The sequence below is a fragment of the Saccostrea cucullata genome, unplaced genomic scaffold, assembly GCF_032062105.1.
Source record: "Saccostrea cucullata isolate Sc308-1 unplaced genomic scaffold, CSIRO_AGI_Scuc_v1 ctg2936, whole genome shotgun sequence".
Classification (NCBI taxonomy): Eukaryota; Metazoa; Mollusca; class Bivalvia; order Ostreida; family Ostreidae; genus Saccostrea; species Saccostrea cuccullata.
Genome location: NW_026919774.1, coordinates 116337 through 137503, shown reverse-complemented (window position 1 = coordinate 137503; position 21167 = coordinate 116337). Strand labels below are relative to the sequence as shown.

The 21167-nt window shown below is 33.3% G+C and overlaps 1 protein-coding gene across 1 annotated transcript in view; it reads right to left on the bottom strand.

Annotated features, from left to right (window-relative positions):
• The window catches only part of LOC134237870 (uncharacterized), a 42291-nt gene that overhangs the window by 2150 nt on the left and 18974 nt on the right, over window positions 1-21167 (bottom strand). The window contains exon 3 of the mRNA XM_062720024.1: window positions 14331-14488. Coding sequence (XP_062576008.1) covers window positions 14331-14488 — 158 coding nt within the window. The remainder of the gene's footprint in view (window positions 1-14330; window positions 14489-21167) is intronic.

Sequence of the window (21167 nt, the reverse complement as noted above, 5' to 3'; positions counted from 1 at the left end):
AAGAGTTGTAGAGAGAGCGTTGAAGAACGAGAAATATGGCAGACTATGCCCATTTACGAGTAGTGTTCAGCTTTAATCAGGAAGGCCACAATTAAATATTGTTGGTTTGGCATTGCCAACTCAGTCTTATAATGTTTTGGTCGGTAGGTAGGGAAAATATTTTTTTTTTCAATTTTAGAAATGTTAGTATCCGTGCGTCATGGGTTTCTGGTTGTTTAACAACAACTGAACTCCGATTTGCTTCCCAGTTGTTATTTATTTTCAAACCCTATTAGTTTTAAACCTTTATTATACAAAGGATGTTCGAAAATTATTGAGACATAGCATATATTTTGCTTTCTAAAAACAGACAGACAGACTGACAGACAGACACATGGAGGGACGCCGGACACCGGAGCTAAAAAACAAGAGGCCCATGGGCCTTAGAGGTCACCTGAGCATCATGCAACAAATTTCCAGTGATTGAATTTGGTTTATGTTTTAAGATAGATGCTGTGGCATTCAAAATTTTGAAAGAGGCACCATTGCTCATCATAACTATACACTTAGCATTTACTTAGTTTGGTTACTTAATACCCATAGACAGGATAGGGGAACAAAAATGCATTTCAACTAATCAGTAATATTCAGCAATAATCATTGGTGCTCCTACCACACATAAATTCCTGACCCAAGGTCCACACATTGCACAAGATTAAAAAGGCATCCCTGCTGAGAAAATATGTTTGATAAATACTAAGAAACAGCTTTCAAACAATTCATTTTCAGTATATAAGTAGATCCCTCCTATGGTACCCCCTGACCCTGGGGCCTTGAAATTCACAATTCTGGATAAAGGGTCCTTGCAGTGAATAGTTTTATTTTGTCAGAGCATGAAGTATTAAAACTCATAAGGTGAAAACTTAATTATTCACACCTTTGTAAATCTACTGGTCAGTCAGGCATAATTTCTGTCACCAACCGTAACATCAGCGGCAAGGGAGTACTTCAATATAACCACTATGAAAACAACTCATTATCACCTGTGGGGACCGAATAGTGGCTTCCTTATAAGTGATATTTCAATATAACCGTTATTTTAATGCAAAGAATTTAAGAGTCAAAAACTGGGGATTTATTTATATTTCAAAATAAGCGGAATTTAAAAATAAGCGAGTTCAATATAAGTGGAGTAAGCTGTAGGTAGTTCATCTGCTTAATATCCAGGAACAGAGAATAAGATTTTCAAAGATTTAATGTATTTTCACTATAAATTCATTATAGAGCCCTGCCCAAACACTGAGAACCCCTGACTACGGAGCCATGAAATTCACAAATTTGACTGCTTGATGTCCAGAAGTAAAGAAAACGATTTTTAAAGACTGCATTAATTTTAGTGGTTTTGGCCCCACTCCTAAGGCCCCAGGGGGGCAGGGATCATGAATTTCACAATTTTTGTTCCCCTTCACCCATAGATGCTTTGTGCCAAACTTGGTTGAAATTGGTTCAGTGGTTTCAGAGAGAAGGCTGAAAATGTTCAAACAGATAGCAATAGGTCACCTGAGTTTACACAGGTGACCTAAAAAAAGGTCCTTCCGGGATTTGAACTCTCACATGGGAAGCGAGAAACATACCACTAAACTACGGAATCGCTGAATATGATGTCAAGTACAGGTTGTCCTAAAACATATGTTATTCTATTATATTGTTATAAAAATTTTATGCCTCAAGCTATATGAATGAAATTTAATATACATAATAAAATTGTTATGAATTTTTTGTCAAGCAAACATGTGTCACATGTAAGCCAATGATAACTCTTTTGTCAATTTCGAAAGTTTATTAAATTAATCCAAGTTACAATTTTCCGTGATCGAATAGTTTTCGAATTTGAAAAGTGATTCGTAAAGACCAATGCACAATAATGTTCACTATATCCATCCCAGAATGTAAAGAGTTTTAAGACTGAACTCCAAATAGCAAAATTTATCAAAAGTCTGAAATAATGATTCCCAAAATAATAAATGCCAAAGAGGTGTAATAATTTGAGAATAAAACCGGGAATGCTCTTTTCTCACTAAAACAGGATATTTTGTGCTCAGTGGGTATCCATGATCCCGGATATAAAAATACATTTCATTGGCTAATTCACCATCAACAACCACCTACGCTTTGTCCGTAGGTCTCAGTGATTCATTTTGAAAATTGAATGAATGGGTACAGTGTACCCCTCTGTCAGAAAGCAATGGGTCAGAACTCAAAATCAATGGGTCAGAATTTTAACAACTATGAATGTGATATCAAGCCAAGTTTTTTTTTCTTCAGTTACCGTATTTGGTGGAATATAATACGCACTTTTTTCCTAAAATAAATTTCTGTAAGAAAGGAGCACATACTTTACATGAAAATGGGATTTTCATATGTTTTTCTTTCAGGTGAAACATGGCTATCATACGTACATACCGTAGTATTACCTATAGAGATGTGTATCTTCTTTTGTTTATCGGCATATTTTAATATAAACTTAGTAATTTATTGTTGGAAAGTATGCTTGTTAAAAATGTCATTTTCATAACCTTTTGATACTATAATGACATGAAAAAGCAAGTTAAAATTAATTTGAGCTGCATGTTTATTGTCTCCCCGACTCTCCGTGTAGGCCGCCATTACCGATGTTATTTTTAGACGTTCACTCCTTCCGTAATAATCAGACAAAGCAATGACAATGTCTTTTTTTTTAATGAAATACAATAATAAAATTAAAAAAATATTTTAGGTTGCAAATAACTCAGTGAAAATTCACTGCAACATAAACACCCTCTCTACGTACCAATGAAAGGAAGCCAATGTTTTAAACACGTGCGCTGGTCACTTGATAATTATCTCCCAACAAACCTCCAGGCAATTAATTGTCTACCAACTCCAAAGCAATGTTTTTACAGTTTGAGCACTGATTTTTTACTGTCCTTATAATTTGCTTTGATTATTAATATTTTCTTTGTTAAAAATCGGGACGGTGTATGACCAGCTTTCGTATACTGTGTCAGCTGCTAAGCGCGTGTTAATTACGACATATCAAACAATTAAACTCTTGTTAAATGTAATTTTACCGTATCTTATATTTTAAGCCTTTTGTTTAAATGATTTATAGAAGACAAATGAAATATGAAGTATGCTAAAACGTGTTGCAGTTGTTCCGAAAAACAGAATGAACGATAAAAATAAAAACTGGAAACTTTGATTCTATTTTATGCGGGTTATCACTTATGCGTATTCGAGACGCACTGGACAAAAGCCAATGGGTATTTATTGAATTTAATGCGTAAATTACGCAATACGCAGGGCAAAATGAATCACTGAGGTCTGTCCGTTGACCTATGAACCCCAACATGGCACCACCCTCAAATACAGGTAAATACATGTTACTAATGTTCTAAATAATACCATTGTATTTCCGTTCAAAGAGGTAGAGCCACTTTGGGCCTTATTTGGCCCTGAGAATTTCTGAAAATTCAAAACCGCTAAGTTTAAAATGCATATGCAGTATTTATCACTTGGACTGTTGGTGACCACGTATCTATTAATTGTGACTTAATTTCACATCTAGTCACTGCATTATGACGTCATAAAATGCGTCATTTTCCTCATATCCTGTAAATTCCTTTGAAAATGACCTAAAGTTAAAGCATTTTTTCAATATTTTATATAGAGCACAACCTCTGATCCAAAATATGCCAATACATAATGAAACGCCTATTTCTGAAGATCGTAAAACATGTTTTATTTTTTGGATCGTGGGCTGTGCTCATATTTTAATTCTTTGCTGAAGGTAATCAAATACGCATATTTTCTGCAAATTTCAAGAACATTGCAATTTCTCAAAGCCTTTTTTCAAATATTTGGATTCTAAAAACGAAATTTCATTATAGAACATGAAAGCACCTACTTTATTTTGATATATGAAAATGGAAAGAGGGTGATAGTTAATTAATTGATATAAGTACAGGGCCATTTTATGCATAAGATGGCTCTTGCTCTTTTATTACTTACTATCGATGGGCTTGATTGGTCTATTCGAATCAATTTCATTACAAAATGATCTACCAAATTATAGTGCATTGGAACAACAACAAAATCCAATTTGTTCTGACAAGATACTAATTGTTTACAAAATTTAAGTCCTTTTTCCAATGATAAAGTCACCGAATTTGCGTCACCAATAATACACATTCAGTGACATTCTGATTTAATAAAATTTTATATCATTTTACTTTCACTGCTAATAACTAAAAATGATTATGATATTATGTCTAAGTTTAAAATGTTCAAACAATATGTCTGTGCTAAACCCTATAGGTTTACACACAGTTTCCTTATTTGTAATCATTATTTTTTGTTAGGCCAGCATTTTTTTATTTTTAGGTTTACGAACATCAGAATGAAAAAGTCCTGTAGGAGGAGGAAATAAAAAAAAAAAATTATATTTTGGATACATTATCGACTTTTCTACATTAATTTTTGCTTCTTTTTTTATGCTCTCCTAACAGGCTTCTTGCCACTGGATGCATAAGGGTTATAAAGGAGAAAATACAACCTTTAATTGTTTATTTCATTATCTACCAGTTGGGGGCAGTGATATAAACCTTTTGATGTTCAACAAAATACAGATTTTTTAAAAAAAAATCAATTTTTTAAATCTCTTTTAATATATCTTCATTTTTGTTTTTAATGTGTGTTAGGTAGAAATTATTCTAAAATATTAATATACTCAAGACCTATAAAAGTAATAATTCCTTTCATGAAACAGACAGGGAGTATTCCCAAGGAGTATTGAGGAGTAGGGTGGAATTTTTTTTCAATTAAGTGTAAAATAATTTTTCTGGCTGCCATAAATGATACTACATGCCTGTATATATTTGTATATTCTTTTTTTTTAAATAGTTGAAATATTTTATTTCTTTAGGCTATTGTTTAATTATTTCTTCCTCAAATGGACTTAACTTCTCCCATAGATTTATTCATTACATCTGATGCATAAGCGACCCTTTTCTAAAGAATGATGCTAAGACTGTAAGTTATGACAGAAACCTAAACAATGTCTCTGACAATAGCTACCATGAGCAGTTTTAAACCTGTGGGAGGAAAATAATTTACAATTAAAAACAGTTACTTTTGAATACGGATACATAATTATTTCACCAACATGTCACTTTGCAACAAAGTCGTCAGCATTTTATTGTTCTCTGAACGGGTGAAACGTTTTGAATGGCACTCCTATCGATAAATATTTACATTAACCAAGCTTTAGTGCTGCTATGGACTTGACACAATCTCCCTTCATTATCCGCCATGTTCATTTAAAACCGGAAGTACGAGTTCGTAAATTTGAAATCTCGATCCCGACTCAAATTTGACATCGGAAAGAAAAAATTCTGTTTTTCTCAATTTTATTTTTTTTCTGAAAATTCAAAAACCTGAGCGGCGGGTTTGTAAACCTAAAAATAAAAAAATGCTGGCCTTAAGAATAACATGTCATTTGACAACATCTTCTAAATGAGGTCCTATTAAATTTACACTGTTTGAACACAATTTAAATGTAACATTCTAACAGTTTGAATGGTTTTCCACATTAAAACTGGATTTCACCAAACAACAGAGTTTAAGATTTTCTTTAAAAACACTGTTAAAAAGGAACAAAGGCTTTATCAGAAAACCATAATTCTGTTAATTTTTCAGGGTCGAGTCTAATTAAAATCCAATGGGCAAACCCAAAATGACTTCTAATATCTGTCTCTTTCAAATGCTGCATTATCATGATTATACTTATCTTGTTAGGAATCAATTTTAATAAAATTCGAGTATTTTATGGACACTAAATTTATGAAAGGTGCTATATTGTAAATACAGAACCCGTCTGAGGTTTTTTTTTTAAGTTTCAGCAATAAGTTTATCAATTAGATTAATGTTCTCTATGGTACGGGCTTCCTTGGTCTTAAGTCATGTGTCATTTATGGTGCATTTAACTTCAAACTCTTTCACAAATTTGTAAATGAGTATTCTGTTGAGTAATTTCATTACAGGATGTTGTTTTCCCATGGTTCTAATGACTAAAGTGGAAGATTTAGACCCATAGTAAAGTTTTCCAAATTATTCCAGCTGTTCACATTAAAAAATATGATATCATCATAAGGACATCATAATTACCTTAATTCTTAATTGAATTTCTCCAAAGTTTGTCAGATAAACATGTAAAATTTTACACAATCCATGGTGTTTGATTTTTTTTAGCCTTTATTAAGGTAGGTCCGTACTTTCAAAATTTTCTGTCAAACTAATAATTTTTTCATTTTAATACCTTCGGTAAGTCATAAACTAACTAAAACACCCATAAAAGATATATCTTTGCAGGTGAATTTTCATACAACATGTCTCAGAGTACATACTTCTAAAACTTCAATAGCAAAAATTGATCTTAAAGAAGTGAGATAAAATGTATACTAATACACTTCATGTTGACAAAATATCTTTGTGAATGCTTTTGGTTTGATAAAGTTGTATATGATTAAAAGTGTAACATATGTTTTGGGACACCCTGTATATGCAGAATTGAAGTCACATGTAAACATGTATATATTCATGTTCGGTATTGTCAAAATTTTACACAATCCCTGGTGTTTGATTTTTTTAGCCTTTATTAAACAGTTCTAATAGATGTCATAAGAACATTAAGTCTGCCGAGAACCTGTTTTATACACAATATTTCTCCTCATGCCCCTGTGCTAAAAATAGCGACATGTACTACTATAAATACTAATAAAACAAACGGGGCGGGGCGCTTTAAGAGGGGTGAGAGATGTCCTAGGGAGTTTTGGTACAAAATTACATTGCATAAGCTCAAAATCTTCTTGAAATATCGCCCGGAAATGATAGTGTTATACACAGACAGAATGTATTAATTTACTACCTTGAACTTTGACCTTTAGACCTCAAAACCATTGGGGTCTTCATTACGCCACAGGGAGTTCATATGTAAAATTTCATTGCAATAGCTCAAATGGTTCTAGAGATATCAAGTGGAAACAAAAGTGTTATAACAGGCAGAATTTGCTTATTGATGACCTTGAACTTTGACCCTTGACCTCAAAATCAATAGGGTTCTTCTTTAGTCCATAGGGAGCTGCTATGCTAAATTTCATTGCAAAAGCTTAAAGGGTTCTCAAGATATCATGTAGAAACGAAAGCGTTACAGACAGAAAGAAAGATGGATGGACAGACGGACAAACCCAAATTAATATCCCCTGATTTTCAAGTGGGGGACAAAAAGCTCACTTGAGCCTTCGGAAGGCTCAGCTGAGCTTAAAACATTATGAGGCCATTCCAGTTTTTCACACCTCTGACTTCTGGTGGGTATTTTTCACACCTCCAGCTGGTCATTACTACCCCTCACTGGCCAATGACAGTTCTATTCCTAACAATCAACAAGAGGCCCGGGGGCCACATCACTCACCTGAGCACTAAGGGTAGGGAAAAGTAGAAAATGGCTTTGTATTGTAAAGTTTAAATCCAAAAGTGGTCCCATGACCAATCATTGATTTGCTATTTTTTTAGAAAATGATTTTTAAAGAATTTTCCTATATATATCTTTAAAAAAAACTCTGGTCGGCCATTTTGGCCCCACCCTACCCCTGGGGGTCATGATTTGAACAAATTTGAATCAACACTACTTGAGCATGCTTCCATATAAATTTGATAAATATGGCTATAGAAGAAGAAGTTTTAAAGAATTTTCCACTTTGGTCAGACATTTTGGCCCCGTCCTACCCAGGGGGGTCATGATTTGAACAAATTTTAATCTACACTACCTGAGCATGCTTCCATATAAATATGATGAACTATGGCTTTGTCATTCTTAAGAAGTAGATTTTTAAAGAATTTTCCTATATATTTCTATGTAAAACTTTGGTCGGCCATTTTGGCCCCGCCCTACCCCGGTGGTCATGATTTGAACAAATTTGAATCAACACTACCTGAGCATGCTTCCATCTAAATATGATGAACTATGGCTTTGTCATTCTTGAGAAGAAGATTTTTAAAGAATTTTCCTATATATTTCTATGTAAAAGTTTGGTCGGCCATTTTGGCTCCGCCCTGCCCGGGGGGTTAAGATTTGAACTACGCATGTGAGTTAAGGCTAAAGGTGGATGTTTCTATGCAAATTAGCTAATAAAAATTCATAAGCTGTGTATTTTATGTACAAAGAGAGTTCAAATTAATTTTCTTATACATACGTAGTGCCCACAGTCTTTTAATGCAAGTGCACATTATGACATCATATAATGACGTCATTGTTCTCTCCCATTCAAGGTAATCAAACACATCAACAAAATCACGTCGGCGCAAGGGCATATCCTATCTAATTTAAAATAAATAATGTATAATATGACAGAGAATATTCTTAAAATTAATAAAATTGCTGCACAAATCCTATGCACTTACTCAATCGATAAAAATTTTAGGAAACTTACACTGGACTGTGAATTTTTACTCTGTTTAAACTTAAAACTGCACAAACAGTAACTAAGCAATTGCAGTGCCGACATTTGTGCAGCAATATCTGAAATCCTTGGAATATTGTGCGTCTTTTTATACCTAGTTTCTGTAAAACAAAGTAAGGTATGCCCTTGCGCCGAAGCGATTTTGTTGATGTTTCTTATAAACTTCTTTAGTAGAGGTCGATGACGTCATAACATGACGTCATAATATGTACTTCCTATCGCATGTCGTGAGTACCAAGAATGTATAAGAAAACAAGTCTTAACATTTTCTGCGCCTAAGGTAGAGCAATTATGGAATTTAATTAGATATTTTGCATAGAAACCTCCATATGTAGCCTTAACTCACTTGCGTAATTTGAATCTACACTACCTGAGCATGCTTCCATCTAAATATGATGAACTATGGCTTTGTCATTCTTGAGAAGAAGATTTTTAAAAAATTTTCCTATATATTTCTATGTAAAAGTTTGGTCGGCCATTTAGGCTCCGCCCTGTCCCAGGGGTTAAGATTTGAACAAATTTGAATCTACACTACCTGAGCATGCTTCCATCTAAATATGATGAGTTATGGCTTTGTCATTCTTGAGAAGAAGATTTTTAAAGAATTTTCCTATATATTTCTATGTAAAACTTGAATCTACACTACCTGAGGATGTTTACCCATAAGTTTCATCTTACTGGCACAGTGGTTCTTGAGAAGAAGATTTTTAAAATATGCCACCAAATTTTCATTAATTCCCAATTATCTCCCCTTGAATTAGGGTGTGGCCCTTCATTTGAACAAATTTGAATCCCCTTCACCCAAGGATACTTTGTGGCAAGTTTGGTTGAAATTGGTCCAGCAGTTCTTGAGAAGAAGTCGAAAATATGAACAGTTTACAGACAGACAGAAGGACTCCGGACAAAATGTGATCAGAAAAGCTAAATAGTGGCCAGCATGGTGAGGGAAAATTTTTCTGTTTCGTAACTTTTGTTCTTGGAAAAGTGGCCGGTGTTCAAGGATGGCCTGTTTTATGAGAGTTTATGTGTAAAGAAATGTTAAGAATTTTGCCAGGACTTATAAATTCAGCCGATGTTTAACTAAATGAACTTATGTCTATTATGGCTATTGAAAATCACATATAAGAAAACAGACTATAGGAACTCTTTTCAGCGAGGAGGTAAACAATTTCATCACGGGAGCCATATTTCGAATGGAGAATTCAGTGAATATTTTTTATGTTGGGATTTACATGCCTAAATGGTAAGCAATGTAGGAATAATAGTGACAGAGAGTCAAATAAACAACCAAATGACTTAACTGAAAAGAACGACAGCGTGGCCTAGGTTGCTTGTCAGCCGAATTTGGGGCTTGATTTCCATAGTTACATGAATTATGAGTGGCTGTCTAGAAATTCTGCGGGTGTCAGTCCAAATATCTAGCCCAGCAGAAACTCAATAGAGATTAGGGGAACTGGCTTCCAGGAGGGACGGTTTGGAGAAGTTTCACTGAATTTATAAGATTGCTAGTATGTTTCTTTTGTTGTCATCAGTTTTAGTATTTTATATCCATGAATGTCTACAAACATATAAGCGAGTCATATGTCATTCTTCAGCGTCATGTATTGCTTACAAAATTGGAAAACATGACATCGTAAGAGTTAATTCAGTGGGTTCATTTCCAAATTGTTGTCATTAACTCACATCTTCGGACCAGTAGGTGTTACAGATAATGTTATTTTAATTTAAAATTACAAAACCGTATTTCGGGGAATATAATACACACTTTTTTCCTAAAATAAATTTCTGTGAGAAAGGGATGCGTATTTTACATCACAATGGGATTTTGATAAGTTTTTCATTCAGGTAAAACACAGCTATCATATGTACATACCGTAGTATTACCTAGAGACATATGCAATTTCTTTTGTTTATCACCATATTTTAAACTTCGGAAAGTTATTGTTGGAAGGTATGCTTGTTAAAAATGTCACTTTCATAAGCTTTTGATACCATAATAACATAAAAAAGCAAGTTTAAAGTAATTTGAGCTGCATGTTGATTGTCTCCGAGAAGGCCGCCATTGCCAATTTTATTTTTAGACATTCACTCATGGCTATGCCACGTGCTTCTGTAATGATAGTGCACATGCACCTTATCTGCCAGACAAAGTAATAAGGCATTTTTTAATGAAATACAATAATTAAAAATAAAAAATTATTTTAGGTTTTAAATACAGTCCCTGTAACGTTCTACTTTCCCATTTTCCCGTTCGCTCGCCGTTCGTTCAGCGTGCGTTCACTGTTCGCTCTCCGTTCACAGTATTGCGTTCACCGTTCACCGTGCGCTCGCGTTCACCGTTCACAAAACATTCACCGTTCGCTCTTCGTTCCGTTTACTTTGTGTTCACCTTGCGTTCACCATTCACTTATCATTCAGTCTTTATTGTCATTTGGAACTCCGAAGTGAAAGGACTTATCTTTTTGATGGTAAGGATTCACACATTTATTAATTAAATAACTTAGATATCGTGTCTGAAGAATAATTATTTCATTGCAAAAATTATCTATGGTATTTAAATTTTTATTGTCATAACTCAGCTGTTACTTTATTCATGAAATTTCCCTGGAAAATAATACATTAAGTACCTACTCTACATGTATGCAGAACGATGCTAAGATATTAAATTAAAAAAAAAAGGCAATGTACAAATGCTTTACACACGGCAAGAATTTGTTGTAATGTTAAAGACGACAAATCACCAATGGATGTATAATAATTAATGCAAGTCTTTTACAAGAAATGAATACACAAAAAATTATTCCTACAGTAACACATGTTTCAAACTACTCGTAGGTCTTAGAATTATGAACAGTACTGCAAATAGTCAGTTGAATAAATATTTTTACAGCTATTTTGATAGTGTGGTTTTAAATTTAAGAAAACGCCAACTTTTTAAAATAATCTTTTATTAGAGATGGAAAATTCCTTCCTCCACCATACCAAAATATATGTTTGCCATTCAGTATAATTAAGCCCCCCCCCCCCCCACCCCTGGTGCCTTTTCTCCCAATATAAAATTCTTAGTATTTTCAGTACATTTTACTTAATATCAAATATGTATTGTAACTCAAGAAAATCAGTTTTAAAACCAACATCAAACAGTCATTAAACAATATTATTTTAGAATAAATTTGTGCCAACAGTAGTATTTTCAAAACGAAATACGGCTTACATGCAATACTGATTTAAGATTTCAAAGAATTATCAATATTATTCATTGACTTTTTCTGGAACTAAATACATGTAAGACTTATTTTATTATTTTAGATTATAAATAATTATTTAATAATTCTCTGACATAAGAAAACAGATTTTTTTGTTCTATCAGAAGATAGTAGTAGATAGACCGTAAAATTTGATTGAATTGGATTTCATAATATGCAGAAAGTGGAATACGATTGGAAAAAAACGCAGCATGAAATGACTTAAATTACAAGTTATATCCATGTTTCCATTGATTCAATGCTTGCAAAATCTCTAAAAATGATTTTACCAATTATTTATCAATTTTTCATTTGCAGAAATTTTAAAAATTAAGCTCCAGAGCTAAATACTGATAAACAAATTCCCGAAAATTATGTCGTGTGCATGTACATTCGCCGACGAAATATTTATGTGAAGCTTTTAAGAAATGCTTATTTGTATAAAAAAAAAAAAAAAAAAAAAATCGTTTTGGTGTATTTAAAAATTTTCAAAGTATCTTGACCACAAAAACCAGTAAACAAGAATGAACATCAGAGAAAAAAAAAAGGTTAAACATCTAAACTGTACGGTTTATCACAATAGGGCACACTATTTGACGAGAACATAATACTGTACGACTTACTATATTGTTTGTATACAAGCGATAATTAGTTCGTTCATGTATGTACCGCGTACAATGTAATTAATTCATTCTATAAGTAGTAGTTTTATCTTCTGAAGTCCACATTATTTTATTAGTTAAAAGAATAAGCATCTTTAATATATAAATAGATTAATTAATTTATTTTCATATTCAAACTACACACGTTCGGTAACAAATACACATGTTTTACGGCAATTAAAATCGTGTTATAAAATAAAACATAGGTATATATCTGTACAGAAAAAAATGTTTTTATTATTTATTTTTTTCATTTTTTTTTAATTAATCTATTGTTAATTTTTATTTTAAAGCACCTGAAATTAGAATTATAGAATAATAGAATAATTTCAATGCAAGGAAAAGATCAGAGGCATTCCGAATAAATCGTTCATCTTGCGTTCACCGTTCGTTCACCGTTCACTTTGCGCTCGCATTTGCGCTCCGTTCGCGTTCTGCGTTCACTCACCGATCACCGTTCACATATCATTCACCAAGTTGCGTTCAGCATTCGCACATCGTTCACTCACCATTCGCTTTGTGTTTGTTCACCGTTCGTTCAGCGTTCCTTCACCGTTCAGGTGGGAAAGTAGAACGTTTCAGGGACTGTAACTCAATGAAAATCTGCTGCAACATAAACACCCCTCCATACGTCCAAATGAAAGGAAGCCAATGTTGTAACACACGTGCACTGGTCAAATAATAATTACCTATCAACACTCCTCCGGGCAATTAATTGTCTACCGACTCTAAAGCAATGTTTTTACTGTTAGAGCACTGATTATTTACTGTCATGTTAATTGCTTTGATTAATTTCTTTGTTAAAAATTGGGGGTTGGTTTATGACCTATTGTATGTGTGAGCATGTGTTGATTACGACACATTAAACAATTAAACACTTGTTAAATGTTATTTTGCCTTATCTTATACTTATCGGCCTCTTTATTAAAATGATTTAGAGTTAACAAATGAAATATGAATTATGCTAAAACTTTAGTGTTATCATTTAATCGTGCTCTTTAGAAAACAAGATATATCCGCGAAGATTTAGAAGGAAAATGGTAGTCTTCTTTTTAAAAAAAATACTTTGATGTTTCAATTTCGTATCCTGTTAAAGTATTGTAACATAATTTTCAGCATGATTACCTAGAACCAAAAGTAAATATGACAACTGTTAAAACTTTCAACAATACTTCATGCTTTGTTGAAATAAAATTATTTCATCTAAGAATATGGCGACACATAATTTCAAAATCACCATAATTATGCTGAAAAAAATTCTGTTAATACTTTTATGCAAAATTATCTTGTGCTTTGTTGAAATAAATGAATAAATAATTTTCTCCAGATTGCCGCGATATGGAATGTCAGGATTAAGAGAAAGTTGTAAAGTGTGTATTTTAAAATAGGTGTGTTCAATAAATTTTTGACACTTAATTCTCGCGCCGATTTTCGTAACAAACTACCGCAATTTGCAAAGTTCAGAACATCACTTGGTAAATTTTTATGTTGCGTATAATACATCCTAACTGCGTTTTTTCCCCAGTTTCAGACTCAAAAAGGGGGTCATATTTTACATCAATGCGTATTATACTCGGCCAAATACGGTATTTGGGAAAGTGCACTGCACTGTTGCATTTATGTGCACTTGAATTAGACTCAGCCTCCTTAATCCCAAGAGATGAATTGTCTCTCTCTTTCTCTAATCCTATTCTTCTTTATTTATGGTAAGAACTTTTTTCCGAAATGGTAAAATGTGGATACTATCTGACTACCTCTTAAAATTAATAGTACTGTTGAACTTAGATAACTTGATAAGGTGGCAGGTAGTATTAGAGGATATGAAAAAGCTAATAGACAGACAAACAGACATGAATATTAATTAAAAACAAATGACAGTAAAATCCAACATACCATCTTCTTTCCTTTTTTTTCAAAGGGGTAAATGTACTGGTACTACAATCTGCAACAACTAGATCCTTCTCACAGTTTGCAATGCACTGATCTTCTTCAAGGTTATATGATGAAAATATAATATCAATGTGGCCATGCCATACCTCCTCATGGCCTGGAAAAAAAGAAGTTTGTTTCCTTAGTCCAAACTGAACACAATTATTAAATGTCACAATTAAAAGAGGGCAACAGATTAATAACTTATTGTGAATATATACAAATACAGAGTTAATACGATATAAGCTGTTTCTATTTTATCTAAATATATTGTGTTTAGTTTGAAGTAAAACCTAATTCATTTCTCAAAGAAATTGATCAGTCGTATATTACAGCTCTTAGAAGAATAACCAGAAGTCTCTGAAGAGAATGTAGCTCTACTGGTTTGTACTTATAACAAAGGAATAGTAGCAGTTTGACCTTGAACTTTTCAATAGCAATAATTAAGAAATAAATAACAAGTTTAAAATCTTCAACATGTTCAATGGGAATTAAAGTGGGTCGGTCACGTGATCAAATCCTGTGAAGGCCGAAAGCCTTCTCAGAAGACAATAGTTATAAATATTAATTATTACACTAACCGTACGTCGTAGATTTTGAAAAATGACGCAAGGTTAAAATTGGCTTGATTGGCGGTAATGCCAATCGAATTCATCAGGCGAAGGATTCTATTTCGAAGAAAATATTTTGAATAGCTACCTGTGATCAGTACTATTGAAAAGATTGTTGTCTGGGAATATTTTTATTTGTGCAAATTGATAATCAATGCTGAAAAGACACAAGAAACATGTCTGAAGATCGCTGATAAAAAGTTGGAGGACTTTTGGTCGCTGGAAGTGAGGGATGGATCCAATGGATGGAAAAACTTAACTGAGCAAATTAATTTGCAATCAAGCATTAAATTTATTCTTGGGTTGAAACGCTTTATATTTTGATGCAGCTAAAAAAAGTCACATTTTTCTGTGCATCATGTGTAAATGATACAGCACAAACTACATGGTTGTGATGTATCTATGACATGATCCACATTCGTATTTTGTAGTCTTTTCTTCTGTACATATGTCTTCATAGCTCAGAATACTTAGTTTGAGGGGCGAGTTAGTACCAAGAGATATTTGTTGTCCTCTGGTTATGGCGGCCGTCATACTTGGTATGATAATACAAAACCAAGAAGCTAGATCTACATGATTGTGTAATTGATGTTGTAAAAAAAAAAACAAATTCATTAATTGATTAAACTTATATTAATTAATTTTAAAAATTTTAATTTCAGTGAAAAATTATTCAGATATGTTTATTTTTTTTAAAACAAAAATCTAAGAAATTTTAAACTATTTCTAAATATAGCTCTGCATTACACTTTTGAAAAGGCACAAACTTGAAACATGCGTGAAGTTAGAAATGTGAATTGGTTGAGTGGAGGATAATTAGGATGGTCATTATTTGTCAACCTTTGGAGAAAATAACAGAATACGAGAATCAGTATCCTGGGGATCAATTTACTTCATAACTGCAGATATTAGTGGTGAGTTACAAGAAATGGAGGCAATCACTGAATCAGATATATGTCTGTAGATGTTACATGTACTGTCTATTTGTAAAAGTTATTTGGTCTTTTTTTTCATGAAAATTTTGCCAAACTTTGCTTAAAGAAGGGATCCAACTAAAGTAACATATAATTAAAAATTGAGACTCAAGAAAGTTGTATAGGGAAATAAAAGATGATTATTTCTCTTTATATTTAAGGTGATTGTTGACAAAGTTGACATATTTTATATCTCAAATAAAATTTTATTAAAGACTTTGGTAACCAGAAGTCTCTGTCGAGACTGTAGCTCTACTGGTTTGTACTTATCAAAAACCATTGCACTATTTTATGTATCTTTGTGTAGTCTACTTGTGTGCCAACTTATTTTGAAATCAAACTAAAACTGTAGAAGGAGTAGCGTTTTATAGGAATTTCACAGATTTCTATTTTTAGTAACCATGGTAACAACGTTCATCGAAATTAAAAACCGATGCACTATTCTATGTATCTTATGATCTTAGTGTAGTCTACTTGTGTGCCAAGTTATATTGAAATCAGACCAAAACTGTAGAAGGAGTAGCGTTTTAAAGGAATTTCACAGAGAATTCTATTTTTAGTAACCATGGCAACACCGTTCACCGAAATCATAAACCGATGCACTATTCTATGTATCTTAGTGTAGTCTACTTGTGTGCCAAGTTATATTGAAATCAGACCAAAACTGTAGAAGGAGTAGTGTTTTAAAGGAATTTCACAGAGAATTCTATTTTTAGTAACCATGGCAACACCGTTCATTGAAATCAAAAACCGATGCACTAATCTATGTATCTTAGTGTAGTCTACTTGTGTGCCAAGTTATATTGAAATCAGACCAAAACTGTAGAAGGAGTAGCGTTTTAAAGGAATTTCATAGAAAATTCTATTTTTAGTAACCATGGCAACACCATTCATCGAAATCAAAAACCGATGCACTATTCTATGTATCTTAGTGTAGTCTACTTGTGTGCCAAGTTATAATGAAATCAGACCAAAACTGTAGAAGGAGTAACATTTTAAAGGAATTTCACAGAGAATTCTATTTTTAGTAACCATGGCAACACCGATCACCGAAATCAAAAACTGATGCACTATTCTACGTATCTTAGTGTAGTCTACCTGTGTGCCAAGTTATATTGAAATCAGACCAAAACTGTAGAAGAAGTAGCGTTTTAAAGGAATTTCATCGAAAATTCTATTTTTAGTAACCATGGCAACACTGTTCATCGAAATCAAAAACCGATAAAAAAAATCTATGTATCTTAGTATAGTTTACCTGTGTGCCAAAATATATTGAAATCAGAACAAAACTGTAGAAGGAGTAGCGTTTTAAAGGAATTTCACAGAGAATTCTATTTTTAGTAACCATGGCAACACTGTTCACCGAAAATCAAAACCGATGCTACCTGTGTGCCAAGTTATATTGAAATCAGACCAAAACTGTAGAAGGAGTAGCGTTTTAAAAGAATTTTATAGAAAATTCTATTTTTAGTAACCATGGCAACACTGTTCATCGAAATCAAAAACTGATGCACTATACTATGTATCTTAGTGCAGTCTACCTGTGTGCCAAGTTATATTGAAATCAGACCAAAACTGTAGAAGGAGTAGCGTTTTAAAGGAATTTCACAGAGAATTCTATTTTTAGTAACCATGGCAACACCGTTCAACAAAATCAAAAACCAATGCACTATTCTATGTATCTTAGTGTAGTCTACCTGTGTGCCAAGTTATATTGAAATCAGACCAAAACTGTAGAAGGAGTAGCGTTTTAAAGGAATTTCACATAAAATTCTATTTTTAGTAACCATGGCAACACCGTTCATCGAAATCAAAAACCAATGCACTATTCTTTGTATCTTAGTGTAGTCTACTTGTGTGCCAAGTAATATTGAAATCAGACTAAAATTGTAGGAGGAGTAGCGTTTTGAAAAATTGTTTACAGACAGACGGACAGACAGACAGACAGACAGACAGACAGACAGACAGACGGACGGACGCCGGACGCATTACTATCGCATAAGCTCTTCTGGTCTCTGACCAGTAGAGCTAAAAATTGCATCAGCTGATTGATTGAACATAGATTTAGCAGAAAGAAAATTTACGCGGCTGCAATTTGAACATGTTGAATGTGTTGGTTTGGTTACAGAAAAATATGTTTTCACGGCCAGCTTATGAAGTCAATCTTAAAATATTAAACATCGTTATTAAATAATCCCGACTTGTCCCAGGTCATCATTTGGGTGAGACAGGCTGAAAATCAGGTCGTCCAAATCATTTCTGGGTGGAAATGACAAGATGATTAGCGTGAACGTCGAACCCTGTTATGGGCTAGGTAAAGGTGACGACAGAGAGAGATCGAGACACACAGACAAACAACTAGACAGACAGACAGGACAAAAACATTATACCCCTGCGATCTTTTGATCGGGGGGCATAAAAATTGAATATCTCAAGATAATATACTAAATAAAGGAAGACAACCTAGTTGAAAGTTTCCTTCTGAATAAACTAGAACTGTCCAAACAGGACAAAATACCCCCCGCTGGATTTTTATGAAGTAAATTTATCCATAAGAAAGATATGGACCGGACACAAATTACAAAATTTTTCTTCCAGTGACCTTGAACTTCCCAAATGACCTTGGGTCAAGGTCATAACACACCCTTGGGTCATGGGCAATCTTTGTGTGAAATGAGAACCTTTTACCAAGTTTATCCATAAGAAAGATATGGACCGGACACTAGGGCTGTGCAATATTACCGGTATATCGGTATATTGCGGTATTATCCACCACGACAATGTATCGCGATATGAAAGCCAGATACCAGTATTTCACGATATTTATAAAAATATATAAAAAACCTCCCTTATTGTAGAAACTGCTGAAATAATACTTGTAACTTCCCAAGGCCTTTTCAATCTAGTTGAAAAAATACTTCGTTAGCTTTCAGAGGCGAGAGAGAGAGCTTAATCTTTTCATTCACTGTCGCAATTTCAAATATCTTACTTTAAAATAAATTAATGATTAATAGAAAGACGCTTAAATAAAATTATTTTTTAAAAAAATTTACAGGGTGTATACCATGTTTACTGTGGTACTCAAAATCTTGAATATACGATCGACATCGCGATGATGAATGTTAGATCTAAGTTCAAGAAACATATTATAAGTAAATGGCCCTCTATGTTTTCACTTGATAAATTGTTGCTTTTATTATTTTTTTTTATTAAGTTTCATGCCATTTTTTACACCTTCATGATACTGTAAACGTGGTTAAATTGACGAGTTGAAAAATTGACGATTTCTTGTTTAAGAAAATTGACGAGTGTTAATTTTGACGAAATATTTAATCAACAGTCATGTATCTTTGAATTCACGGGGACACAAAGGCAGCGTCGGAATCACTTAAATTTAATTTTTGTACAGACTACTAGTATAAATACAGTGTGTAAGATTGTACAAACTATCTAAGTGTGTAAGATTTGATTAAATAAATTGACCTCTTGTTATTTATTTTCATTATAAGTGGTCAATTGCCTGAGGTGACAAACTAGATCAAACACGGCATGATAATTAAGTTACACAAGCAACTAGTTTAGATTTGATGTTTTTTTAAAAATGTGATTACACATCAGTATGTTTTCATAACTAATTACAAAGAAATTAACAGTAACTTTGATCTAGATTTAATAGGGGAAAGCCGAGAAAATTAAGCGTAATGTTGTACAATAGTCTTTGTATGTTGTGACGCTATAAATATGATGCGAAGTTTGACGAGTGTAAATTTTGATGAGAAAAGAAAAATTGTCAAAATAGTCAAAATTAGCACATCGTCAAAATTTCCACGTTTACAGTATACCTTAAAACAGTAGAAATAGGCCAGTGTAGTTCCTGATCGTATGTCATAATGTGAAATTAGGTCGGGTTTGACTAAAACACCAAAGGCCCGAAAATAAATCACAATTTCTTTTTGGCTTTCATCTTATTCCGTGACCACATAAAATTTCCATATACATGTAGTATGTATTGTTTTAATCGTTAAGTTACATTTTATGCTATTTCAATAAAACACCCTCCCCCCAAAAAATGTAAAAAGATTACATGTACCTGGTAGATATATATGCTCTGTATAAACATTTTTTTTTTCAATTTGAAAATACTTCAAGAGAGTTCTTTTTATTTTATTATTTTACTTGGTATTTGATTAGAATTAAAGTGTTATTATAATTATGTGCGCAATGTATGTCTTATCCCCCTCGCCCCCTTTAAAATTCACAGATAAATTCAAATAGTCTTTGAACTTGACAGAATTTTAAACTTTCTGCACGAATTTATTAATGATAATTAATTATAATATATCGCAATATATTGTAATATTCAACGTAAAATATTGCAATATATCGCAATATGGTTTCCACTCGCAATACCCAACTCTACCGGACACTAATTATAAATTTTTTCTTCAAGTGACCTTGAACTTCCCCAAATGACCTTGGGTCAAGGTCATGACACACCCTTAGGTCATGAGCAATCTTAGTGTGGAGTAGTAGATTCTAATGTCCCTCTGTAAGAAAGATATGGACCGGACACAGACAGACAGACAGCTGGACAGACAGATGGACAAGGTGATTCCTATATACCCCCCCAAACTTCGTTTGCGGGGGGTATAATAATTTATATTTAGTTTTCAGGGGAGCTAAAAAGCTCTGATCAAAAATGTTGTTCTCTTTCGTGTATTGATATTTATGAGATACCTGGCATTTACCTAGACAATACCTAAAGATATATCCTGAGACTTAAGCCTAGGTCACACTGTCACGGTAATAAACACAGATTGCAATGATTCACCCTGATTTTATAAACCGTATGAAATCATAATGCTAATACGAACGACAAACGAAACGGTTGTTCCAAGATTATTGAACGGTTCAACAAGGTTTGGACACGGCTTCATTAAGGACCATGCCATTCACACCACGGGCACTCTTACGGATAACCACAGTATCCCGTAGTAATATCTTGTAATGCGACGGTCTCACTAGTGATTGCTAAGCTACGGTTATGGCCAATCAAGTTAATGCTACAGCACCCCACCTCTTTTGTACGAGAATGCCCAAAATGATGAAGATTTTTTAAGACGTCTTACGTCTAAGCAAGTAAAAGACATTTGGGGAAAATGTAATCGAAATTATGGTTCTCTGTATATGGACACCAGCATTAACAGTTTTC